The 27473-nt window shown below is 44.5% G+C and overlaps 1 protein-coding gene across 3 annotated transcripts in view; it reads right to left on the bottom strand.

Annotated features, from left to right (window-relative positions):
- cdh13 (cadherin 13, H-cadherin (heart)) overlaps window positions 1-24423 on the bottom strand; it is a 310128-nt gene extending 285705 nt beyond the window's left edge. For all 3 annotated transcript variants that reach the window (XR_004341798.1, XM_032582655.1, XM_032582639.1), the window contains exon 1: window positions 24251-24423. Coding sequence is in view for 2 of the 3 variants with exons in the window: in XM_032582655.1 (XP_032438546.1) it covers window positions 24251-24295 (45 nt within the window). In the remaining variant the exon portion in view is untranslated. The remainder of the gene's footprint in view (window positions 1-24250) is intronic.
- Window positions 24424-27473: the final 3050 nt, after the last annotated feature.

Below are 27473 nucleotides of genomic sequence, written 5' to 3'. Positions count from 1 at the left end.
TCAGCCTTCATGACTGATTCTCTTTTCAGTGGTTCTTGATTTTTGTCTCCAACATGTTTCCATCTCTCCTCCTCCTTCAGCTTAACCTACATGACTGAATTGTCAGGAATGTTCCTTAAATAAGGTCAATTTATGGTTCATTCACCCAGAGATGCTGCAGCCCAGAAACATCAGGAAAACATTGTTAAAGCAAAAAGCTCAAAGAAACTTCAGGAAAAGAACCGAGGAGAGAAAATGGACTGAAGGACAGAAAGTCCATCTGTCCGTCTGCACGGCGAAATATAACCTATAGCCACAGTCACTGATATAGTTCGGATATTCTATAACTGATATTTCATCAAATGGAATTTTATTCAATTCCATTTTACAAATGTGAGTCATGCCGTAATTTATTCATTTATTTTATAATAATAATAGTAATAATAATAATAGTAATAATAATAATAGTAGTAATAATAATAATAGTAATAATAATAGTAATAATAATAGTAATAATAACAGTAATATAATAATAATAGTAATAATGACAATAGTAGTAATAATAATAATAATAATAATAATAATAATAATAATAATAATAGTAATAATAATAATAGTAATAATAATAATAATAATAATAGTAATAATAATAATAATAATAGTAATAATAATAATAATAATAGTAATAATAATGGCTCTTAATGGAGTGTTGTGTTTTCTACTGTTAAAGAGCCACATCAACAGTTTCAACAAAGACAATGGCTTTTCTTCCCATGAGCAAAATGTCCTAGTTAAAGCAACGAAAACGGTCGACATGACACTGTTATGAGGGCAGAGCGTTTGGCGGGACAGAACGCTCCAGAGGTTTCAGATGATCAGGAGAAACTTCTCCAGCCGCGTGACGAAGGACCAGGAGGAGGAAAGGAGTGAACTTCTAAAACTAATGTCAGATTTTACTGGACAAAACGGGGATGTTCTGTGATGTTGAAACATCAGAAGTTAGAAAGTCATTTGGAGCCAAAAGTGGAAGAAAACGATCCTTTTTAAAAAAAACTTTTCCACATCAGAGAATATCTACGTTTTACTTGCAAATATGAAATTAATCTGTACATTTCTGAGGTTTGTGTTTGGAAAGCTCCATGGCAACGGCTCACCTCCTCAACAGCTTCAAGATACTTTAAAACTCCTCATGATATTTCATCTGACATTAAACACCAGGGATTCATCCTGCATCACCGACCCTTCACAATAAAAGCATCAAACTGTTGAACCATTTCTGCTGTTAGTAATAAGTGTCTCCATCCAACAACAGCATCCAGCCTGCAGCATCCAACCAGCAGCATCCAACCAGCAGCATCCAACCAGCAGCATCCAGCCTGCAGCCCTCAGGAGAGCCTCTCTGTCCAGGAAGCGTTGCAGCTGCGGACCGCTGACCGAAGCTGACCGACCCGTTCCTCTAAACTTTCCTCAGAGAGTTGGCCTCCGCTTCCTTAAATAGGGAAAATTGAATTAAGACATTTCAGCAGCTGGCAAGTGTGAAATTGAGTTGAGAGCCGCAAGGTGAGGAGCGTGAGGAGCGTGAGGAGCGTGAGGAGCGTGAGGAGCGGAGCTCAGCGGCCCAGGACGGAGGATCAACCTTTGTTCGCCAGCAGAATCCCACACCAGAACCAGAGCGGCTGCGCGTCGCCGTGTGGGCGGCTGCGCGTCGCCGTGTGGGCAGCTGCGCATGCATGCGTGCACAGGAGTGCTGAAGTGTGCAAGCATGCTTGTTGACGCGCAGTGGGATTATATTACCACAGGGACAATAAAGTCAGTGGAGGAACGTGCAGGCTATCTGGAGAGAATTTCCCAGCAGAAGCTTTAATCTGCTTCCTGCTGCAGCACAAACACAAAGTCTGAGGAAAACACAAACATGCAGAGAAATGATAACATGCTGTTTCCCACCACAAACAAGCAGCACATTCAGCTGTCAGTCACTGTCTGTTTCACTCCAAGCAAACTACATGCCTGAACAAATACAGAACCCTGCAGGGAGGAGGAAGAAAAACCTGCAGCTCCAACAATCCCAACAAAACCAAACCCAGTGGATGACATGTTGATCATTAGGCCAACAAACTGATCTGCCACAGAAAACCTTTCTGCTCCTCCGTGGAAACGAAACAGGAAATATTTAGTTTCACTCAGAAAGATTTTTATGACGACTTCTGTCCTGATTTTCAGACAAACTAAAGGATAATCAGGATCCTCTAAAGATAATCTGAGGATGAGTCAGAGAGCTCTGGGCCAATCAGAGCATTAGAGCTCTGGGCCAATCAGAGCATCCTGGTCGTTTGGTGTTTCCTGAGGTCCAATCAGAACGCAGCCTGTTGAACGTTAGCCAATCAGAGAGCGATTTGACGGAAACATGGAGGAAAATCTAAAACACAGAAGATAAAAAAGAGTTTAGGATTTGGTTTGTCAAACTGTCTCCGTTCCTTCTTCCTCGTCGGCCATCTTTGTTTACTCTGAACTCGTGTTTGGTCTCCAGAGTTTTGTGAGATTTTCTGTCTGAAATCTGTTGGCATGTGGAGTTGTGACCAAACCTGTTAAAGATCAGATTATTCGTGGTTTTCCGTGTCGAGTCTCAGGTTTTAAAAACCAGCCAACAGTTTTCAAATCTTTTTATTTCGTTTGTTGCCCAGAGAAACATTGACTGGGGCACTTAGAGCCACATGGGGCATCCAAGCTGAAGAAGCTGATTATTAGAAATGAATCTTTATTCCTCTGGAGTCAATGTGGCTAATGAGGTACGGTTTTGTTCATTTGTACCTTTTATTTATGTAAATTCTCCATTTATTGTGAACTGATTTGGGTTTGTGTTTCCTTTTGTTTTTAGTTCTGACGGCATTTTTTAGGGACTTTGTAAGACGTGTCCACAATAAATGTCTGTTGAAACCAAGAACTGCGTTGAGCCTTGATTAAACTCGAGAGGAGTAAATCAGGTTGATCCCGTCTGACCGTCAGCCATCGCTCTCTGCTTCCATCTCTGCAGTTTCTGTTCTTGATGGCGAGTCTTTTCCTTATCAATCAAGTTTCCCCCCCACCCTGAGAAAACGCGTCACTCACTGCTCAACCTTTCTCACCGTGTCATTGTGAAGCTTAACTCCGTCAGTCACACCTGCAGCAGGCCGAGCCGTTTAGCGAGACGCCTTCTGCTCGGACCGCCGAGTTTCCTCAGAACAAACAGAAAGAAAAAACACTAACGGGATTTTTCCTGTGAAAACCTTCAGCTTCCTCTGTGAGACACTGTGTGCTGAACTGGGCTCATATAATAATAGTTATAGATTTATACATACATACATACATACATACATACATATATATATATATGTTTGGATTATGTAATTCCTCTTTTCTGTCTCAGCACGTTTGAGTTTCTTCTTATTCCTTCGAGTTCCTCTAATCCTGCAGTCCCACAGACTTTCACTCCATTTCTGTTTGTAAGAAACAATAATAATAATAATAATAATGATGATAATAATGGCGATCAGCATAAATCCTGCCAGAGGAGCCATTAGTTTGTTCTGAACATTTACACAGAAACTGTTTGTGTTCCAATAAATCTGGAGAGAAACTGGAGCTGCTTTCTGTTCAGGAAGTTTCCCACAACAGGATCATAAATCATAAATCTGCCGGGGTTTTGCAGTTAAAATCACAGTTTTTCTGGAGCTTTTTTAGAAATATTTTGGGTCAGTTTCTTATTTAGTGATGTCCAGCTTTTGTAAATATCCCAGTCCAACCAGGTGAGCCACTGCCAACTGGAACCAGTAGAAGCCATGATGGCTACTGGTGGAAACAACTGGGGAAAGCTCCAGTAACATTTCCGAACCTAGTTACAGTCAGTAACGTCACATCAAGTCCGGATGAGGCAGTAAGAAATACTGCCACCTACAGGCGGGAGTTAGCAGCACACAAACCTCCAATTTGCTATAAATTAAATTATGGATTAGTACAAAAAAATGCAGAGATTTATTGACTTTGCATGAATTTCCATGACAGGGGAATCACAAAAAAACTGGAGGAAGAAGGACTGATGAGCTGCGGTTAATTTTCCATCTTCATAATTTTTGGTTTAAAGCAGAAACAAGTGAACAGAAAGTTACTGAAGAGACCCGAAAACAAGGATCAGGTCTGAATACTTCAGATCCCATGAAGGACGAGGTTCAGAGGAGAGACGGTCATCTTTTAGATTCAGAACTGATTCAGTTCCAGTTTAAGCAGCAACACGACGCTGCTAACTGGAAGGAAAATGATAAATGTTCACATGTTCTGTAGACAGTATAAAAGGAAAACAATCAGTAAACATTTATCATTTTAGAATTATGAACTGCTTTTGGTTTCATATTAAATATGTTGAAGTTTGTGGCTGAAACCAGACAAAGCATGAACCCGACCCGGTCCCGGGTTGGGCTCCCAGCTGGAGGCAGGTCCAGTGAGCAGAACCTGCAGCCGTGGTTTGGTGAGTCCAGCGCCGGCCCAGATGGACGGCTTCATCTGAACCACGTCACTTCCTGTCGGAACGCCGTGAAATGAGGATCAGACCAGAGGAGAAGTACAACCTGAACGTTTTATCAGGTCTGAATCTTGAATCCTTGAATCTGAGCAGCAGCTGCTCTTCCTCTTGTTTTCTTCCTGTTATTAAAATCTTTTCTTCATCACCATGCTTCACCATCTTCATTTATTTCTGGATTTGGTTACAGTAAGCCGGGTGATATCAGTAAAAGGCGGCGTGATGTGAATGCAGTAATGTGTTATGGATCTTAAATATTCTCTTTCATGTATTTACTTTCATTTTGCTCTTCTTTGCTTTTTTAATCTCAGCTTCTCTCATGTGACGTTCTGACACTTTCCATCTCTTTCTGCCTCTCACACTCAGACTCCTCCAGCTGAATCCAGCAGAAGCTTCAGAGTCAAACATTATTTAACATTCACTTAGCCTGTCTCTCTTCATGCCAGCGTGTTTAATCATCTCACTTCTCTGCAGCTCTCCTCTCTTCCCTCTCCTGCTCTCAGCCGCAGCTTCAGCTTCACACGACCTTTTCAGAGTCGCAGGCAGAAAGATAAACTCCAGAGAGACGGAGACAAACTCTGTGGTTCTGATCCATTAACACGCAGCTCCTGGACACAGCGTCCTGTCGCCTGTTAGCCTAGCGTCCCAGGACACTGAGTCTTCAGATCCTATGAAGACTGAGATGTGAGTTTACTGAAGACTTTTGTAGCTGCTTTACTCATTTATTTAGAAATAAATGAAATGGAAAATGTGTTTTAGGTCATAAAATTAAAACCTTTATGGAGAATAAAATACTCTAGAGGACAAAATGTCAGAAAGCACAACGTCCTGGACTGCTTTGGGAAAATATTGATGCAAAAAGTGAAATTCTGGTGGCACCTGTTAATTTGTCAAAAGTAATTATTTCTTTAGTTTTCTAAAATATGTGCGGCTCTGTTTTATTGCAGATGTATTTCTAGATACCTGCGTTTCATATCGGTAAAGAAAAAATACTTTCGTTATTCTTCTGCCAACCTACTGAAATGCTAAACATGAACCTTATTTAACTTTAGATGTTTACTTTTTAAAACACGGATATCCAAAATTTAGAAAAAAAAAAAGACTTCTTAAAAATGAAATGAAATTGGATTAATTAACTAATTTCATGAGATCCTTGGTTTCTGCAGCTCAGTGAATGCAGGATTTTATTATTTGTCTGGTTTAGTAAAGAAAGGCTGATCGTTTAATTTTATAAAATGCTTTTTGAGTTTGGACCAAATATGTCAAAAACATATTTAATGTCATTTTTAGCCAGTTGATGAAAACTCTCTGCTGTATTGTTCCTGAAGGACAAACCCAGATTACTGAAACACTGAGACGTGTTTTCACAGAACTACCTGCATAAAAAACATTTTCTTCAAACGTTTTGTTGGAAACATGCTGCAGAGGTTTTGAGTTTGATGCTCAGGAGGAACGTTCTGCAGTTCTCAGACTTTCATCATGTTTTAATTGTCTGTCCAATCAGGTCAACTGACGGTTTAAAAAACCACAGAAGAAGAAATGACACTTTGGTAAAGTGTTGCGTCTCCACTGCATCAGAAGCTTTGAACCAAAACGCAGCAGGTTGTTGTCTCCCATTATGAAACTGAATCTGTTTGTGGCGCTGCTGTGAAGCAAAGCGTTTGTTTTCCCAGCAGCACCGGCGGCGGAGGTTATCAGACAGAACCTGTTGTGATAAAACAGGGAGCAAAGAAAACAACATGGAGACGTGATCTGGACCTCAGACCTTTACTCTCAATAAGAAATCAGCTCTGAAATCCCATCAAACCAGCAGAAACGTTTCCAGGTTACAACCAAACTGTCATGGACTCCAAAGTTCATCTCAGGACGTCAGGAAGTGACTTTCATCACTGAAAGCAACAATCAGATTAATCACATCATAAAGAGTCAAACCATAAAATCTGCTCAAATTATTTTTCTGCTGAAGGAACGAACCAGGAATATATTCCTTTATTTAACCAGGTAAACCCCGTTGAGATCTAGATCTCATTTTCAAGAGGGACCTGGGCAAAAAAATTTGCAATGCATAGCAACAAGATAAAAACAATTAATAAATCAGGAATCACTGAAACTCCATGAACTAGTGAGTTGGTTTTAGTTGTAAATCAGCCTGGGATGCTGCTGTGGGAGAGAACGGAGGCATGGGGATGGTTTTACTGGTTTTACTGGCTTTACTGGTTTTAATGGTCCTTTGGTAACCACGGCAACAGCATCCTCCGTCCAAGTCTGTGGACTCTGAAGCTCCGTTTGTTCCTGAATAGCTTTCAATGAAGATGGACTCACAACTCAGCTACCGGGTTGGTTCTGCTGGTTCTGCTGGTTCTGATGGTGCTTTGTTGAAGATTATATGTTTGGTGTTTTTGCTTTTCCTCTCCTTTCTGGTCTGAAGTTTCTGAAAAGTCTGGAGATATCTGAAACTTTGGGTGAACTTAGTGAGATTGCCTGGTTTCCAGGGTGTGAAGCGTCTTCCTTCCTCCTGTCGGCGGCAGAAGAAGGTAAAGATATGAGTCAATAAAAAGCAGAGCCAGTGGAAATGAGGGAATAACGACGTGGAAGCAGCTTTGAATCTCTTCAACACTGGAGTCGTGCTGCTGCGCTGAGCCAGCCTGCAGCGCCGACCCGACGCAGACAGAACCTCCAGACGGCTGCAGCCGAATCCCAAACAAAACAATAAAACGCTTCAGAGAGCCGGCAGCCTGCTGCTGCAGCGCCACTCACATCATGATGGAGCAAAATGTTTGAACTTTGCAACACAGCCAAGAAAATTGTGCAGGAGGTTGTGATTTCAGAGACGGGCCCCATGCGGCCGCCGAGGACGAGTCGCTTCGTCAACAAGTGGCTTTTTACTTTGGGACGACGGGTTCTGGTCCTGAGCTCGGCGCCGCTGCTCCGAACTGGAGTCTCACTAATGAAGCTCCACAAACCTGAAACTGTTTCAGAAAGTTTCTGTTCAGAGCAGAACGAGGCCAAACGGGTCGGATCCGTCCAGGAGAACCTGCTGCAGCAAGGGATTCTGGGAAAACCGTCGACTCAGCCTGAACAACCTGAACAAGCTGACCTCACCACTTCAGAAGCTGGAAGTTTTCCTCTAGCGTTTGGTCGTTTCTCTGCAGTGGCGGGTCGTGAGCAGCGCGTACACATGCGCAGCTGACAGCGCTAAGACCTCCTCCTGACTCTGATTGGTTGTTTGTGACAGAGCGCCGTGTTTCTGCAGATGGCAGTAGGACCACAGAGAAACAGGATAGTTCCTGGACTACAAGCTTCTGAAGGATGAGGCTAAAATCTGGAGCTTCACATCGAGATGAAAGTGAGAAAGAAAACGAGATGAAAACAGACGAAGAGAGAAACGAAATCATTCTGACGATTTTGTTTCAGCGATTAATAACTTTTCATGGTAGGTTATTGTGATACATATTTGCTACGTATTTCATTAAAGTTACATCTTTCTGTGTAAATACATGATGTTGCACCCTGGTTTTTCCTGCTTAGTGGGCGGGGCTTACATGCAGGTGAGCTCCATCACTGCGTTATGAGGAACCAGTGAAGAATTTAGAAAAACTCTTTTCTCTGTTTCTGTGGATCCTCAACAGCTGCCAGCAGATTATCCTTCAGCTTCTTAATCAAACTTTCATAAATCTACCAACACACTGTACATTATAGATCTTCAGAATTAGATTTACATTTTAATTTCCATAATGGTGTTGAAATGAATTCATTGAGCAGCGTTTAGCGTAAACTCGCTCTGCGTGTTTATGAAATGCTGACCCTTTCTTCCAACCCCAGCTTCACAGCAGACGCACTAAAAGACTTGCTTTCTCATCTATGCATTTCCTCTCACACTTCGCAGCGTCGGCTCTCCAAGCCAGGTGAATTTATTAAAAGCAGAGCCTGGTGTGGCGGAGGCAGCTCCAGGTGGAGAGCGGCGGGAAGGAGGCGGCGACGGAGCGCAGCTCGTTGTTTCAGACAACCATTTGTCACCGTGAACTCCCTCTGCAGATAAATATTCATGGGAAGTGGAAAGGGTGGCTCGCTCCCTTCCTCCCACTACCAGAGGAAGCTTAGGTAAATCTCCATGTGAGGAATGACTCTGTCAGGAGCCATTTGAGAGCAACAACTCAGCAGCCCTGTCCACCCACAGGCCGCACATGAATGCAGCCAGGAGGCTCCGTCACTAACTTCCCTCTTTTCTGCTCTTCCCTTCAACTTTCTTGCACTCCAGCATCATTACCCCAACTCTCAAGTCACACTTAATGTCTCCCATCGCTCCGCCTCCTCTTTGTGTACCCAGAGAGAACAAGCTAACATGCTAACTCTGTGCTAACTCTCTACAGACTCCAGGTCAGGATTCAAACCCACAACCTTCTTGCTGCAGGGCAGCAGAGCCACCGACTGCAGCCTGGGAGAAATACTTTCCATCCAGCGTCGTCTTTCCTCAGCATCACCACCGTAAACTACTGAATAAACAACTGAATAAACTACTGAATAAACTACTGAATAAACTACTGAATAAACCACTGAATAAACTTCTGAATAAACTACTGAATAAACTACTGAATAAACTACTGAATAAACTACTGAACAAACTACTGAATAAACTTCTGAATAAACCACTGAATAAACTACTGAACAAACTACTGAATAAACTACTGAATAAACTTCTGAATAAACCACTGAATAAACTTCTGAATAAACTACTGAATAAACTACTGAATAAACTTCTGAATAAACCACTGAATAAACTACTGAATAAACTACTGAATAAACTACTGAATAAACTACTGAATAAACTACTGAATAAACTACTGAACAAACTACTGAATAAACTTCTGAATAAACTACTGAATAAACTACTGAATAAACTTCTGAATAAACCACTGAATAAACTACTGAACAAACTACTGAATAAACTACTGAATAAACTTCTGAATAAACCACTGAATAAACTTCTGAATAAACTACTGAATAAACTACTGAATAAACTTCTGAATAAACTACTGAATAAACTACTGAATAAACTACTGAACAAACTACTGAATAAACTACTGAATAAACTTCTGAATAAACTACTGAATAAACCACTGAATAAACTACTGAACAAACTACTGAATAAACTACTGAATAAACTTCTGAATAAACCACTGAATAAACCACTGAATAAACTACTGAATAAACTACTGAATAAACTTCTGAATAAACTACTGAATAAACTACTGAATAAACTACTGAATAAACTACTGAATAAACTACTGAACAAACTACTGAATAAACTACTGAATAAACTTCTGAATAAACTACTGAATAAACTTCTCAGTTGAGTATTTGTGGATTTCTCTGTAGAATGTAAATTATTTGCAGCAATTTCCCCATCAGTTGATTTTTCACAGAGTTTCTAAAACACTGTAAACTAAATGAAGCTGTGAAGCTGAAGCGCTTCGACACGACGCGTCGGCCAATCCAGGAGCAGCATTTGATCCCTGGGTGCTGATTGGCTGAACATAAGGAAGAGGGTGGACGTTAGCGTCTGTAGAGCTGAGACGGTTCCACCTGGAGATCAGAAACTTTAAAACACAAAAGTTTTTAAATCACCTAATCCATTAAAGATCTGCTGTTGCTTCAACCAGAACCAGAACCACCCAGGCCTTCTGGTTCTGGTCTACATGGAACCACTTGGTTCAGCTAGCAGTTCTTCATCAGTGCAGACAGAGCACTGAGTGGTTTAGCATGAGGTTAATAGATCACTAAGACATTTAAATAAGGTTTTATTCTGATGTGTTTGTTCATATTTGGTGTCTCTAATATTAAATATCAGATGTTATATTTACAGACACACAGAAGGAAAATGCTGCAGCTGATTTACTTCCAGCCACTGAAACAATCTGACTGATAAATCTGTTCAAAGATGTGAATGTTTGTAAAGTCAAGTTGATCTTTTACTGTTTCACTTTAACTGAACTCTGATTGGTTCAAAAAGAGGAAGTGTCGACATCACAAAGGATAAAACATGATTTAACTTTCTGCTGAGAACCAGGAAGAAGAAGAGTTTTAACAAATGAAACTCCTGTCAGGATTTCTTTTCCCGGTTAATTCCAACAATCACAGCTCATAAATAATTTCAGGAATTACAGCCAGTCATGTTTAAAGTGCATCCAGTTAATTTATTATTCATGACTGAAACTAAATCACATGATCAGACCTCACAGCTGAAACTAAATCATTTTGGATAATGAACCTTACTTTAAACACAACATCAGTCATTTCACCACAAATTAAGAAGAGAATTAAAACACTATTTAAATATTTAGATTCATGCATCATGATTCATTTCTAATATTCTTTAATTTTCCATCTACTTGTATTAAAGCCTCATCTCTATGAAAATAACTGACATTTCAAAACAGAGCAGGAAAAGCAACCATGAAATCAACAATAAGATTTGTTCTTATTGAATAAAACCCAAACCATTGAATGCAAAAACACAAAATAATCAGAAGGTTGGATGTTCAGCCTCATGCATGCTGGGGCTCCAGCGCAGCTTGGGGGCAATTAAAGAGACGAGTGGTGCAGATGAGCAAACACAAGGCACCTGAAGCCCAGACGAGACGCAGCTTCAGCCTTTTAATTAAAAACCTTTCATGAGCCACAAAACCAATCTCTGAAATGTTGCTTTTGATATGAAATTACAAAGTCAAGCCTCAGCTGGACGAGTCTAACGGGAACAGCCAGATAACGGCATCATAAAACATCATCAGAGTCAGAACCAACTCTCCTCTGGACATTAATCTTATTATTTCAGCTTTAAGAACAGAAATGTGTTTGAACCCCTGAGTCTCCACTACCGCCCCCATGTGCAACGGTTGTGAACAAACCAGCATCAGGCACAGTGGTGGTCGTATTATTCTGCGTTTTATTTGTATTATCCTGAAATCAGAGCTGCAGGCTGGTAGTTTAAACTCCAACGGATCCAGAACTGATCTGGAAAAGCTGATCGACGCCAACATGAAGCTGCTTCATGACCTCAACCCTGAAGGAAACAGAGACGGAGAATCCAAAACTTCTTGGACTTTGTGTTTCCGCTTCAACGCGTTTCCCTGCAGGATCAACAAGGCTGGATTTATTTATACCAAGTAAAGTTTTGCTGCTCATCAACCTCTGATTTGTCTCAACTCTTTCATTCTGAGCCTTTTACACAATTAAATGTTCATTATTTCCTGCAGGTTTAGAGTTTCTTCAAACATCAAGCAGAACTATAGAGAAATAATAAAGTAGTAACTAATAAAGAGCTGCTAAAACCATAATAGCTGCAATTTGTGTGATTATTTTATTTAGAATTCAACATGTGGGCGGAGCAGGCGCTCTTTTATAAATTAATGACTGGAAAACAAAATCATATTGCTCAGTGGGATGACAGAGCCGCCTCTCCATGAGCCCACATCCTTAGAAAAAGCAGCTTCAACTGTTTCTGCAAAAATTACTGTCATTTATTATGACAAAGAAACAAATATTTCTGCGCTGCATGTTGTGGTATTTGGCAAAAGCTTGCTAATGTTCGGCCTCCCACTCAGTTATTATCACTTCTTGGCAAAGTCATGTTTCCTGCCACAGCAAAAGCAAAGCCAGAAGAAGCGAAGCGCTGATCCACTGCAGACGCCGAGTCGACAGAAACTCGACTCAGAACCGAGTCGCAGTCCGGAACCCGGAAGCTCACGAGTTTCTGTTATGCCCTGATGAAGGTCCAGAAGGAAACCAGCAGAAAAAAAACCTTCAATACAGACTGCAGCAGAACGACTGGCAACTACACCAGTTAGCCTAAAGTTGGCCTCCAGTTAGACCAGTTAGCCTCCAGTTGGTTTCCAGTTGGACCAGTTGGCCTCCAGTTAGACCAGTTGGCCTCCAGTTAGACCAGTTGCCTCCAGTTGGTTTCCAATTAGACCAGTTGGCCTCCAGTTGGTTTCCAGTTAGACCAGTTGGCCTCCAGTTAGACTAGTTGGCCTCCAGTTAGACCAGTTGGCCTCCAGTTAGACTAGTTGGCCTCCAGTTAGACCAGTTGGTTTCCAGTTAGACCAGTTGGCCTCCAGTTAGACCAGTTGGTTTCCAGTTAGACCAGTTGGCCTCCAGTTAGACCAGTTGGCCTCCAGTTAGACCAGTTGGCCTCCAGTTAGACCAGTTGGCCTCCAGTTAGACCAGTTGGTTTCCAGTTAGACCAGTTGGCCTCCAGTTAGACTAGTTGGCCTCCAGTTAGACCAGTTGGCCTCCAGTTAGACTAGTTGGCCTCCAGTTAGACCAGTTGGCCTCCAGTTGGTTTCCAGTTAGACCAGTTGGCCTCCAGTTAGACTAGTTGGCCTCCAGTTAGACCAGTTGGTTTCCAGTTAGACCAGTTGGCCTCCAGTTGGTTTCCAGTTAGACCAGTTGGCCTCCAGTTAGACTAGTTGGCCTCCAGTTAGACCAGTTGGCCTCCAGTTAGACTAGTTGGCCTCCAGTTAGACCAGTTGGCCTCCAGTTAGACTAGTTGGCCTCCAGTTAGACCAGTTGGCCTCCAGTTAGACCAGTTGGCCTCCAGTTAGACCAGTTGGCCTCCAGTTGGTTTCCAGTTAGACCAGTTGGCCTCCAGTTAGACTAGTTGGCCTCCAGTTAGACCAGTTGGCCTCCAGTTAGACCAGTTGGTTTCCAGTTAGACCAGTTGGCCTCCAGTTAGACCAGTTGGCCTCCAGTTAGACCAGTTGGCCTCCAGTTAGACCAGTTGGTTTCCAGTTAGACCAGTTGGCCTCCAGTTAGACCAGTTGGCCTCCAGTTAGACCAGTTGGCCTCCAGTTAGACCAGTTGGCCTCCAGTTAGACTAGTTGGCCTCCAGTTAGACCAGTTGGCCTCCAGTTAGACCAGTTGGCCTCCAGTTAGACCAGTTGGTTTCCAGTTAGACCAGTTGGCCTCCAGTTAGACTAGTTGGCCTCCAGTTAGACCAGTTGGCCTCCAGTTAGACTAGTTGGCCTCCAGTTAGACCAGTTGGCCTCCAGTTAGACCAGTTGGCCTCCAGTTAGACTAGTTGGCCTCCAGTTAGACCAGTTGGCCTCCAGTTAGACCAGTTGGCCTCCAGTTAGACTAGTTGGCCTCCAGTTAGACTAGTTGGCCTCCAGTTAGACCAGTTGGCCTCCAGTTAGACCAGTTGGCCTCCAGTTGGTTTCCAGTTAGACCAGTTGGCCTCCAGTTAGACCAGTTGGCCTCCAGTTAGACTAGTTGGCCTCCAGTTGGTTTCCAGTTAGACCAGTTGGCCTCCAGTGAGAACCAGCAGAGCGTTCCCTCAGTGAGCTGAAAGCCGCTCTCTGAGCTGGTCAACCTTTACGTTTGGGCCTCAGTGACATAGAAGCGCTGACCTCTGACCTCCCCAGTCCACCTGTGAGAACCGATCTGGGGTTTAGGGGCCACCGCAGTGGAACATTGTCTCCAGTGAAGCTTGGAGGCAGGAACAGGAAGTGACAGTGCAGACATGCCATCCCAGTGAAAACCAGCAGCTCACTTCTCTGGAAATCTCTGCAGCAGAATGTGACGCAGCACCACCCTTAAAGCTCTGGTGAAGACTACAGCAGCTGAGCATCACCTGAGCAAAGCGACGCAGAAAGCTGACATGTGGCTCCATTTTAATGGCAAACATGCAGATAATACATAAAACATGGAATTTATTCAAACTTCAAACTAACAAGTCATAAAATGTAAAAATCAGGAAACACCTGCAGCTCTGTTCAGCTGAAACATCAGCTGGGTGGAAATTATCCCCAACTTCACTGGCATTCTGTCGCCATCTAGGCAGCAGGGGCGGTACTGCAGGCGCAACTGTTTCCTGTTAGAAGCTGCATTTCTCCCAACAGCAGCAAACGAGCAGCAGGTCTGGGAGGAAAGGAGGCTCTGAAATGTTTTTCATATCAAGAGAAAAAACAACGATAAAAGCAAAGAGAAGAAGTAAAAAGAAGAGAGGAATGAGGCATAGCAGAGTAGGGAGTAAAGTGAAATTGATTCTTGAAAGTTCAAAAATACTTTGCTTCATTTTAAACAAAAAGAGGTTTTGGTTCCATTTTTCTTTTCAGTCTTACAACGAAACAACAGAATGAAGCTGGACGAGAGGAAAAGAGGACGACCCGTCATCATGTCTAAGGTAAGGCCAGCTTCAATATACAGGCTTTCACATAAAACCACCATGAAACATAAAACATCATAAAACCATGGAAGCCAAACTAGACAAATGGATCTTTAGCTGCTGCTTAAAAACTAAAGAGTCCAGACAGTAAAAACATGGAGCTAATGCTTCCTAGATCTACAGGACTCATCTTCAGTTGTATTGATTATTGCAACAGCGTCTTCACAGGTCTGTCCAACAAATCAATTAAACAGCTGCAGCTGATCCAGAATGCTGCTGCTGGCGTTCTGACTAAAACCAGGAAGATAGAGCACATAACACCAGTTCTAAAGTCCCTCCACTGGCTCCCTGTAGCTCAAAGAATAGACTTTAAAATACTGTTGTTAGTTTATAAATCACTGAACGGCTTAGCACCACAATACATTAAAGATCTGCTGGTGTTGTATCAACCTTCCAGACCTCTCAGGTTCTGGTTCTGGTTCTGCTCTGCATCCCCAGAACCAGAACCAAATGAGGAGAAGCAGCTTTCAGCATCTATGCACCACAAATCTGGAACAAACTTCCAGAAAACTGTAAAACAGCTGAAACACTGACTTCTTTTAAAGCTCGACTAAAAACCCACCTGTTTAGGATTGTATTTGAAATGTAATCAATTACAAACTTATTGATGGAACTTGACTTACTGCTTTGTTTTGATTATTGATTCTATGTTGCTTTGTGTTTCTGTGTTTGTAATGATGTAAAGCACTTTGAAATGCCTTGCTGCTGAAATGTGCTATACAAATAAAATTTGATTGACTGATTGATTGATTCAAAATGAGTTCATGGAACCGTTAAAAGTGAGATTATTTAATTATGAGTAGAAATTCTTCTGGTTGGTCCAAAAGTCTCGGTTCAGGAACTCACTGGTCCACAGACTGATGGGAGGAAAGTTCAGAATAAAACTGAAAGTCTCAGCATGTCCTGCTTGGTTCAGTCCAAACCGGTCAAACATAATTCACTTTTATTTTTTAGTTTGTTTTATTGTGACAGTTTAAACGTTTCCTCAGATTCCCTGATGGTTGGATGGAAACAAGACTGCTATGTTTAGACCCAGAGCTCTGACATCACAGCGGCCAGGTAACCCAGGTAACCCAGGTAAACCTCATCAGGTGTGAACAGATGAAGGTTAATGAGCCATTTGTTCATTATATATTATATATTTGTTCCAGAATAGAGAATATTGATATGAGTGAGCCAGGATTGATCAGCTGACCCACAGAGACGATGAAAAGACGCAGGATCATTTATCACAGCAGATAAAGGCCGGCAGCCGAGATGCACAGATTTCTACAGCAATATTAAAACTCCAACATAATCTTTGGAAAAAGCATGCGGTGTGAAAACACGGCAGCTCTATTAGATTTCCATCTACGTTCCTGTTCATAGCCCAACTGGGCCGGTCCGTATTTATTGAAATCACCAGATAAACGTTAACATTGTTCATTTTCTTCCTCGCTGCTCCATTTAGTCTGAGATGTTCAATTAATCGGAGGGCAAAGCGAAGGAAGCGTGACCTTCATAAGGGCCGAAAACAGAAACATGGACTGGATCCGGATCGGAGCTTCAACTCTGACTTCTGACCTGGCAGGAAAGTTTCCACTGGCAGCAGGATGAAAGTTTCCCTCCAACAGCTTCATGAAAGACAGATGAAGAGGAGCAGACAGAAATCACCGTCATCACTTCTGACCCTGCAGACAAAACGAATATCCAGTCGGCTTTCAGAGGCCTGCAGGAAGTGGCTCTTATTCATCCTCACTGAACAACTGAGCGCCGTTCACTGAAAGACTAACGCAGCTCAGAGCATCATGGAGGACAAACGGCCCGCTGCACCAGCCCCGGTTCACCAGGTCACACTTATGGGATAGAGAGGAGTCATCTGAACCAGGCTGCAAACAGGAAGTCAGGCCTGCAGAGCTCAGCGACCGACTGGAGGGGAAAGGGACGAGTAAAAGAGGAGAGGGAGTGAAAAGTATCTGAATGTACAGACGATACGTTCACACTGCAGGCCTGGAGGCTCGGTTCAGTTCCAGCAGTTTACTGCATGTTTGGTCCGCAGTCAAACGTCTGTGTCAGCGGTTTCTGACCCCAACACGACCTGCAGAAGAATGTAGCGGTCCTCCAGCAGCGCTCCGTTTACAGCAGGAAAGATGGCCGCCGCATTTTATTTTCACTAATGCGTTTTGTTGTGTCCTGTGTGCTTTTTATTCCTGTTTATTGTTTGTGGTTGTTGGCTTTTTGTTTTGATATTATGTTGTGACAGGCGGCACCACCAGGTGGCGCTCCCTCCACAGCTTCTATAAAAGGGAAGCTGGAAGGTGGAGGCCAGGTGTGTGAGACCAGGTGTGTGTCGGGCTCACGCTGTTTGCTGGCTGTGGGTTTGGAGGAAAACTGTTTGAAATTAATTCTCTTAATAATTTTGTGCTGATGTGTGGTTTTATTCAAAGCTGCTTTATTAATAACGTTCCGGTGGCAGCGTAGCGTTACCTAGGCGTGACGCCGCAGGTAGGTTTATACATTTGTCTCTTTTAATCAGATTGAATTGAATGTTTTTTTTATATTGTCTTTTATCTGGTAGGGCTGCAGCAGATCTGCTGCATCTAGTTTGATCTCAGAGGTCTGCTTTCTGCGATGCAGGTATTCAGTGTTTTAATGTGTTTTAGATCGACTTGATTAAAGTGATTTAATAAGCAGTTAGTAATTTTTGTTTCTACAGTTTTATCACTGCTTCCTTCTAGAGTTTGATTTTCTTGTTAGTGCGTCCAGTTTGGGTTGTTTGTCTCCTCAGTGCTTGTGGTCAGACTGACAGTCTAACATTTATTGTTTTGTCCTCCGTCTGTCTTTGGGTCACTTCCTGAATACTCAGGTTTCATGTGGCTGTTAATCTTAAATATCTGAGAGCCGATCCTGTTGGTGTGATCTCCAGTTTGATCATTCTACAGTGAATCCAGTGCATCTTAAGTTTGCAGTGAACATTGCAGTGGTTTATGCGGGCTGAACATTATTGGATTGACAACAAATGGATAAAGTTAACAGGAACCCCTCTTATTTATGTAACAATAAATATTGTTAATTAACTTCATTCTGGTTTATTGCCTTTCGGCTTGACGGAGTCGTAACAAAATCTTCCAGTGTTTCGTGTTCTTTACAAAATTAAAGTCTTTTGGTCTTTGAGAAGGTAAACCACGTTATTTATCGAAATTATTTCTGGAACATTTCGGTAAAGTTTGTTATTGTTTCCTCTGAAGAGACGGTGTGTGTGTGTGTGTGCGTGGGTGTGTGTGTGTGTGGGGGGGTGTGGGTGTGGGGTGTGTGTGTGTGTGTGTGGGGTGTGTGTGTGTGTGTGGGGGGGGGTGTGTGGGTGTGTGTGGGGGGGGGGGTGTGTGTGGGGGGGTGTGTGTGTGTGTGTGTGTGTGTGGGGTGTGTGTGTGTGTGTGGGGGAGTGTGTGTGTGTGTGTGGGGTGTGTGTGTGTGTGTGTAGGGGTGTGTGTGTGTGTGTGTGGGTGGGTGTGTGTGTGTGTGTGTGTGGTCGATGTGCAGGTCTGCAGAGTGAACGGAGTTGAATCGTGACGAGGCGGCCGGTCGGCGTCTCGCTGCTCAGAGCTTCTCCTGGTCAGGTTGGTGTTTTGGCTCCTAACTCAGCCGTTAATCCAGGAGGACAGAAACTGTCTCCAGTTCTTGGCAGATTTCATGATTAAAACACAAAACGTCTGCTGGTGTTTTGCATAATTAAAGCATTTCCATTAAACGCAGGCAGATTCTAATGGAGTGCGAAGGGGACATATTTACTTTAATTACAGCTCTCAGTGGCTTCACACCTCATCGTCGCTCTCCTCCCCTGGAGAGAGGCAGCGGCAGCTTTCAGGGGAAAAGATTGAAGAGAAGCCTTTCCCTCAAAGGTCACGACCTCTTTCAGCCGAGTTTAGATGGCGTCTGACCCTCCAGACCGCTACACTGCAGCGGTCACACAGGGAAATAAAAAACTGCTCCAGTTCCCCATTACCAGTTAAGACAGAGTGAAAAGTTCTGAACGTGTGTGTTTTCTGGTCAGGTGAACACACACACACACGCCCCTCCACACACACACACGCCCCTCCACCCCCCCACACACACACACACCCCACACACACAGGTTTATTTACTGGAAACTTTTAGAGTTTCCTGTCAATAAGAGCAGAGTCCAAAAAAAGAGAAAACCCTCCAAAGAGCACTCTAACACCACATACTGAGGTGTGTGTGTGAGATCAGCAGGAAGTGAGAGGTCACTTCCTGCCGGCACTGGACGGGCTGACGGACTGAGTCATGAACCTTTCTGGTGCAGCGTTTCTACGATCGACGGCGTCATTAGAGCCTGGAAACCTGGAGAGACATGAGGAGAGCCGGAGACAATCCCTCACTGATGACTGGCGTTCCTCATTACTGTCCTCATTAGACTTCAGAGCTGGTCAGAGTCTCTCCGCTGTGAAAGCATCGCAGACTGAAAGGACAAACTTTCTGTAAAACCAGGAGCTGATCCCAGATCTGCTGTAATTGGCTGGAAGCAGAGAAGGAAACGACAGGAAACGAAGGTCTGCGTGTTCCCTCATCATCCTCACACAGGGACGCTCTTAATGAGTCTCAAAGAAATCTGATAATGTCTCATTAGAGATGACTCAAGATAAGAAAGGAGCTTTGAGTCTGAGTGTGTGTGATCGTTTGACCCGTCCCCAACCTGTTGCTGTTACCCTCGGTAACAGGTCGCTATGACAAACGGAGTCAGATCCTCTTTTCTACATGATGGAGGTCAAAGAACCGTTTCAGAGCCGAACACAGGAAGTAACATGTTTGCTTACATTGGATGTATGCGTGTGTGTGTGTGTGTGTGTGGGTGTGTGTGTGTGTGTGTTTTATGTGGCAGGTGAAAGGAGGCCGCTCTATGACTGACAGGAGTTAAAAGTTGAATCTTGGTGTGAATGTCTCGTGTTCTACCTCTGGTCTGTGTATTAGTGCTGTGCAAAAAAAATCTCGGTTCTCATTTACTACGATTCATTTAAAATGTCCCAATGTTTAAAAAATAAAACAAATCTGCTGCCATTTGGCCTCCATTTTGTAAGATCGTAGGAAGTCCCGTCGGTACCATGGCGACGGTACCGGATCGGACGCATGCGAGGAAAGTAAGAGAGAAAAATACAAAAATGAAAGAGATTCAACTGGTTGAATCTTTGTTTTCTGTTAATGTTACATTTTTCTTCATTGAAGAAAAACATTTTGACTCCTTTTAGTTTTTACTAAATTCTTGGGAAGACATGAACTTTACCGCTTCACAAAATGAAGACTGAACTTCAGGAACGCAGCTGGTGGGCGGAGCCAGTAAGCCAGGCGCCGTCTCTTTACTCTACGCCGTGTCATGCTACGCTACGCTGTGTCATGCTACGCTACGCTGTGTCATGCTACGCTACGCCACGATTCTTCACCAAATATCTCCAAAGATTGTCAGATGGCTGAAATCTCCTGGATGGAAATGAAAACATGGTCCACAGAGGAGGCTGTCTGCAGAAAGGTGGCGCTCTCTCTGGGACGCTCCGTTAAAACAAAATGGAGGATGCAGGGAGGGATTCACCAAGCATGAATTAATATTTAAAACTTCATAAATGTGAAAACCAATGATTAATGTTTCTATTTGTTGTTCTGCTTTCCAAAGCAGACTGGAGCAGGTCAGGAGCTCACTGATCGATTGAAGCAGAAATTACGAAGAATCAATTTTCATCAAACTGATTTTGAATCGAATCGTGACCCTAAAAATCTAATCACAATGTGAGACAGCAAAAGATTCCTGAACCTACATGACAACGTAGCAACACTGTGACTTTAACGTCCCACTTTGACCCCAACAGGCCGTGACCTGCCGTCCCTCCATGCATCTCAGCTGCTGCAGCTTTACCCGCCGCTGCAGCTTTACCCGCCGCTGCTCCATGAACGTCCACAGCAGCAAATCTGACCGACGGCCAAAATGAGTCTGACTTCCTCCAACTGGAGTCAGCAGGGAAAAGCAGGAAGTTCAAACTGGATCTAATGATGTCACATCAAAGTATTTCTGGGAAGAAACTCATGGCAGGAAGCATGAAAACCCAAAGCAGAAGGACAAAGAGGAGGAGGAGTGGAATCCTTCACACCTGCTGCTCCGTTGTGGGCGGAACTTATTCTGAATCACTGCTCCACCTGGAGGGAACTGGGACTGATCCTGGAGCGAACTGGGACTGATCCTGGAGCGAACTGGGACTGTAACCGGGTGGGAACTGGGACTGATCCTGGAGGGAACTGGGACTGATCCTGGAGGGAACTGGGACTGATCCTGGAGCGAACTGGGACTGATCCTGGAGGGAACTGGGACTGATCCTGGAGGGAACTGGGACTGATCCTGGAGGGAACTGGGACTGATCCTGGAGGGAACTGGGACTGATCCTGGAGCGAACTGGGACTGATCCTGGAGCGAACTGGGACTGTAACCGGGTGGGAACTGGGACTGATCCTGGAGCGAACTGGGACTGATCCTGGAGCGAACTGGGACTGATCCTGGAGCGAACTGGGACTGATCCTGGAGGTCGGGCTGCTGGCCCAGTGTGCTCTGGCGTGGAGACATGGAGGCAGCGGCGCTACCAGCTGCAGCAGAGCGGCTGGGACACACTAGCCTGGTGTCTGTGTGTCAGGAAACAGTTTCAGTCCAACCAGAACCTGCAGCAGCATTAGCAGCACCCAAAGCTCATGTTACCCATGATGCACTGCTGCGGTGGCTGGTGAGGTTCAAAAAAATTTATTTTTCCTGTAGTTGGTTCAGATCAGATCCAGTCTGTTTTCACACCAGAACCAGAACCGAGTGTGTCTGGAACTGGATCAGAAAGTGGGTCTGGGTCAGGTTTTCATACCTGGAGGAAAGGTCCGGTCCGACGGGGGAAACCAGCTCCGATCCGGTTAAAAATGATTCATGTTTTCATTTCAGTCAGCAGGAATTTCCATAACTCCAGAAATCGCTGAAGAATTGGTTCTTTTTTAAACGAACCCGTCAGTGCGGTGTGAATACTTAAGCTAGCTGGTCAGAGCTAACATGTTGATTCTTTGAATGCTTCTTCGTTCACTTATTGATTAATTTCACATTGTTCCACATCAGGTGTTTGTTTCATCTTTACTTCAGTGACTTTCTCCAAGCAGCAGTGAAACGTCTCTGGCTCTCCTGAGGCTGCAGCGACCAACACCATCTCCCTCCTCCGCTGGCCTCATCCTCCATCTGTCTGCAGACAGGAAGTAACGCAGGGAAGAGGAATCTGTTTATCCTTTGATCGTTTCCAGACGGACTGGAAATCACGTCCCAGACTTGGTTACAACCTCTCGGCAGCGACACAAACTGCAACCGGTGAGAGATAAAACCTGATCTGGAGAGGAAGAGAAACCGAGACTCCAGAAGCCTCCGTGTTTCCCATCAGCTAGAGAATTGCTTTGAGCCCACACAAATACGGCAAAGATAGGACGCTCCTGTGATTCGACAAGGAGAGATGACACATTTACATTTTAACTGCACCATGAGTCAAGTAGGATAAATCTGTTTGCATGCTGCATAGAAACGTGTACCATAAAACTGGAAATAACCTGGTAAGCTGCAGTTTTGTTTGAAACATGATTCACATATTTTATCAGCCATATTCACAGAATTAAACAAACACAACCGAGAGATGGAGATTTGTGACAGGAATGAATTTCCCAGGATGACAGAAAATCAGTTTCACAAGCAGATTGATTCATTTCTTTCAAACTAACCTGGTTTCTCACAGTTAACTGGTTTCTTTCTCTTTGTTCCCAATAATGAATGAATCTGCTTAATGGAAAGCGCCGCTGCGCGCACTGTGTGTGTGTGTGTGGGTGTGTGTGTGTGTGTGTGTGTAGCGTGGGGTGTGTTCATGTAAGTGTGTGAGCAGAAGAGGGCGAGTTGTAATCAATAAAACAGGAGTTAAATAATTTCTTCAGAGGCGCTATTAGCCTGAATCATGATTGCAGAGAATCCAGACCTGAACAACTAAACCCAGAAAACTCTGGGCCAATTACAGTGAGTAACGCACAGCAGGAAGAAAGTGCCAAACCTACACAGGTCAGACAACCAGCACCAAACGAGCCGAGCCGTCTCCGCGCTGCGGATAAACGGGCGAGCGAGAGGAGAGAGAGTTTACCAAATGAGCTCCTAGCCGCCACGCTTCAGGGAAGCTCCCACATTTCAAAAACAGACACTCGCTTCAAAATTAGCAGCTGCTTCAACTTTCACCGCCTGCTGCAATAAAGAGAAGTCCTGCTAATCTGACACCAGAGGAATTATGGGAAATGATGAGGTCAGAGGTCATGCTGAGAGGGGGAACTGCTTACAACGCACTGAAGCACCAACTCCGATCAGAAGCTCAAAAACACTTTGTTTATCCCCAAAGGATCATTACGTCTGGATGGTGATGCTGTGGGCTCCAGTAGCAGTCAGTCCTGCAACCAATCTGAAGAACCCTCTGACTGAAGACTGTCTCATGCTAACATGCTACCAGCCCGACATCCAGACAGCACAGATTCCACAGTAACATGATGACATCATCAGCTGTTAGCAGCTCTGCTAATCCAGCTCCTTTGCTTTAGCCGCACTTTAAATCTGTCTGGAGGTCAGAGCGTGGACATGATCCTCAGTTCATATGCATATGAATCACATAGGACTAGATAGATTTTAATTTTAATGTGAAAGGCTGGGGAGGAGGGCTCAGGCCCCCCGCCGCCCCCCTGTGAATCGGCCCTGCTCAGACCAGAGGAAATGCAGCTAAAATGAGAGCAAAGTGTGAGGAACCTCTGCAGCTTCTCCCTCCACAGCCTCCAAACACCTGATGGCGGAGCGACTGGTCGGACCGAACCGAACCGAACCGGGTTAGAGTCCGACCAACAGCAGCCGCGTTCATTAAATACCTCCAGAGCCCAGAAACAGAGCAGAGAGCAGAGAGAGCAGACTCCGCTCTCTTCACACACACACACGCACACATGCGCGCGCACGGTACACGCACACATGCGCGCGCACCGTACACGCACACAGACCCAAAGAGCCGCTCAAGTTGGAGGCTGAGCGGAATGTAGATGCGGCTGGAGACAAGAGCCGGAGCCGCGACTTGCACACAGACAGAGGGGGCAGCCTGCGCTGCTTCCCCCGGTGCCCCGGTCCAGTCTGTCCCCAGCTGTCCGGTCCAGTCTGTCCCCAGCTGTCCGGTCCAGTCTGTCCCCAGCTGTCCGGTCCAGTCTGTCCCCAGCTGTCTGTCTCTCTGTCCACTAAATGTGAGGTTTTCCTGAAAGTGAGCGGAGCTCCGCGGATCACTGAGCCGACACTCTTCAGCCCAAACTCGGCTTCAGAGCTGACAGCCGGTCGGAACTTTGACTCGGTTCCGATGGACCGCGGATGATTATTGCTGGAAGAGTGGCTAAACTTAACAAACCGCAGCAGCAAATCACACACACACACACACACACACCGGTCCTACCTGCTGGAGGAGGAAAGTCAGGAGGATGCAGAGTCCGGTCTCCATGCTCGCCTCGGTTCGGTTCGGTTCGGTTGGGAAACACAGAATGATTCAAGACAGGGTGTCAGAGGCGGGAAGAGCTTTGCTCATAATTCCTCAGTCCAGCCGTCAGAGAGAGAGAGAGAGAGACTGGAGCTGCAGCCCGAGAGGCGGAGAGAGAAGGATGAAGAGGAGAGAGAGAGAGAGATGGATTTATGAGAGAGAGAGAGAGAGAGAGAGAGAGAGCTTCCGGTTCGTGAGTCCATCAGAACATCGCGGAGGTTTGATCCTCTGCAGGTGAAGACAATAAGCTGAACACCTGAGTTTACCTGAAACTGTTCCTGATTGGATCCAATTCATTTCAAAAGAATAAATGATTTTAAGTCTACAGACTTGACATGTTTGACTTAATGAAAGCAAATGCTGAAGTTCTCAGCCTTCACTGTTTTGATCCCAGTTTAATAAACTGGTGTCTGAGAAGCAGATATGAACCCGAACCCTTCATCCTTTCTCTGCTTGATAAATCTCGACACCATCTGGTGGAAAAGTTGTTTTGTTTTTTTCTGTCCTCTTTTTATTTATTTGTGTTTTATAATCAAATTTTAATTGATCATTGTCTCATTAAATCATCAATGAAGTTGTGTTCAGCAGTTCTTCACCAGCAGCTGCTCCTGGGCTCTGATTGGCTTTCAAGCAGGAAGTTAGCTTTGGTTGTATTTACCCAGAATGCCCTGCGCTGCCGTCCACTTCCTGCTTGAGGAGCGATCTCTGGTCTGCTTGGCGTTCAAAGTGAACCCAGACAGAGGTTTGGAAGACCAGAGGTCAGAGGTCGATTAGCGTTCATATTTCACCAACCGGACTGGACTTTCTGAACAAGCGGACTGGAGTTGGGTTAAAGCGGACTAGCGGCTGGTGGACTGAACTCTTACTTTGAGGCTACCTTTCCTCTTGGGGATAAATGAAGTGATTTAATCAACTTGACCTCTGACAGAAACTTTTATCAGCCGTTTATTTCAAATGCAGATTTCCTGGTGACCCTAAAGAAAGTCTGTAAACTCCTGCTGTAGTGTAACTGTCTGTGACCTCTGATAAATTATTAGACAACTCCATGATTATTAAAGTAGAGGACGGCTCATTCCAGTCCTGCCCAGCTCTGATTAGCCCCAGCAGAATAAAAGATGCTGATACCCAGCGTCTGTTAGCTCAGAGGAAACAAGGAACCAATGAAAGCTCAAGTTGACACGGCGTCAAAACGTGTCTGAGTAACGACTGAAGCTTCGGTTCAACGTTGGATTCCACCAGTAGTTTGGTTTCTCTCAGCTGAAACCAAACCATTCTTCACTCTGGCCCAAAGGTCAGGTGTCTATAAAAGCAAAGCATCAGTCTTCCTTAAGGCGAGGCGCTCTCACACAGCACACTTAATCTTCATGCATAGTAGTCCTAACCTGCAACACACAGACACATCGTGGAGAGCGAAACAGACGGACGAGAAGCCACTGAACTCTGAGATAATGGAAACGTTTGGAGCTTCTCCATCCATCCGTCTGGTTCCACCCTACAAGCAACCAGAGGAATGGATTTAATGCAGTGACAGATTTCTGCGTATATCCATCCTGAGCAGGGGAAGGGAAAGGTCAGCCAACACAAAAGCCAGGTGGGTGTCGGTATCTCCAGAAAAAGCAGACACGTTCCACTCCGCCTTTACTTTTACAATAGATGTGAAATATGAGGGCAAAAATTGTTGTGACGCCTGAGGAATTGCTTTTCAGAGACAATTTCTCTGCCATATTCATTTATAGGAAACTAGGAAACTTATCAGCAGAGACGGCCTGGTGCAAAACACACCAGGCTCCATAATCGACTGAGAAGACAGCGTTGAATGAAGTATGAACCACCAAACTTAGTTTCATGTTTATGTTATTTATCAAAAATCATCCGCTGAGTTTTCAGGATCTGAAAAATAAAAACATGGTTGGAGAGTAAAAACCTCACTTTCACCTTTAGTGGTTCAGTTGTTCTGTTTACTGGGAGCTCACCAGTTCAACGGTCACATGTTCAGCAAAACTTCCCAACAGTTTTCTGACCGCTCAGGACCATCATCAGTCACATTTCCCAGGAGTCAGAGCTGATTGGGTCTTCGTGTCTCAGTCGCCTCCTTCCAGTTTAATGCTCAGGTCGTTTCCTGCAGGCTGATCCTTCTGCAGGTACGAAGTGGCATCGCAGTCCACAGGGGTCATGACCTCTCAACTCACTCAGTGTTCCACCTGCTGCATGAAAATCCCTCTGGAAACAATAACTGATGGAGTGATCTGTGAAGTGGACGGTCATGCCGGTGGACTCGGAGAATCTCCAGGATCTCAGGGAGATCAGATGTGATCAATCAACCAATCAGTTATCAGTTATGTTCTGACCAATCAACCAGGAGTTCAAATTAATCAGCGTCTCCCCATCCAACTGTTTCATATCTGCCTTGTGATTGACTGGCCGAGGAAGACTCACAGCTTCAGATATAGAATATGACATCACTTCTATGGAGGAATTTTCCTGCCATAATCCCAGAGCACACATGTTCAGTCCGAAAGCAGGACTTCATGTCTTTCTTCTTACAACTTGTAACGTTTCTACTCAAAACTTCTCCTGGCGCTTAGTCTCTGCTCGCTTACGAAACATGGAACTGCCTTTTTGGGAGTCGCCTAGCAACCTCTCAGCCAATAAAATGAAAGTGTTGTACTGGGTGCGTTTGTTTCCTTATAGCGGGTGAGCCTGTGTGGCTACTATCGATTGTAGCAACCTGCGCCACCCACTGGATGTGGGGCGAAACAACGACGTCAGCTTTCTGCTCCGGAGTACACTAAACATCCGCCAGCAGAGCTAATGATCGCTAACAGCTGCTGATCGCTAACAGCTGCGGATCGCTAACAGCTGCGGCTCGCTAACAGCTGCGGCTCGCTAACAGCTGCTGATCGCTAACAGCTGCGGATCGCTAACAGCTGCGGCTCGCTAACAGCTGCGGCTCGCTAACAGCTGCTGATCGCTAACAGCTGCAGATCGCTAACGGCTGCTGACTGACTGACTGACCATAAACTAAATCTGAGTTGCAAGGAGAAGTTTTGAGTGCAATCCTTACAAGTTTGAGAAGGAAAACATGAAGTCCTGCTCTCAGACTGAATAGCAGAAAAATTTCTTAGATTCTTTAGACTCCTGG

This window comes from Xiphophorus hellerii, chromosome 2 (genome assembly GCF_003331165.1).
Source record: "Xiphophorus hellerii strain 12219 chromosome 2, Xiphophorus_hellerii-4.1, whole genome shotgun sequence".
NCBI lineage: Eukaryota > Metazoa > Chordata > Actinopteri > Cyprinodontiformes > Poeciliidae > Xiphophorus > Xiphophorus hellerii.
This window is presented reverse-complemented; position numbering and strand designations above follow the sequence as displayed.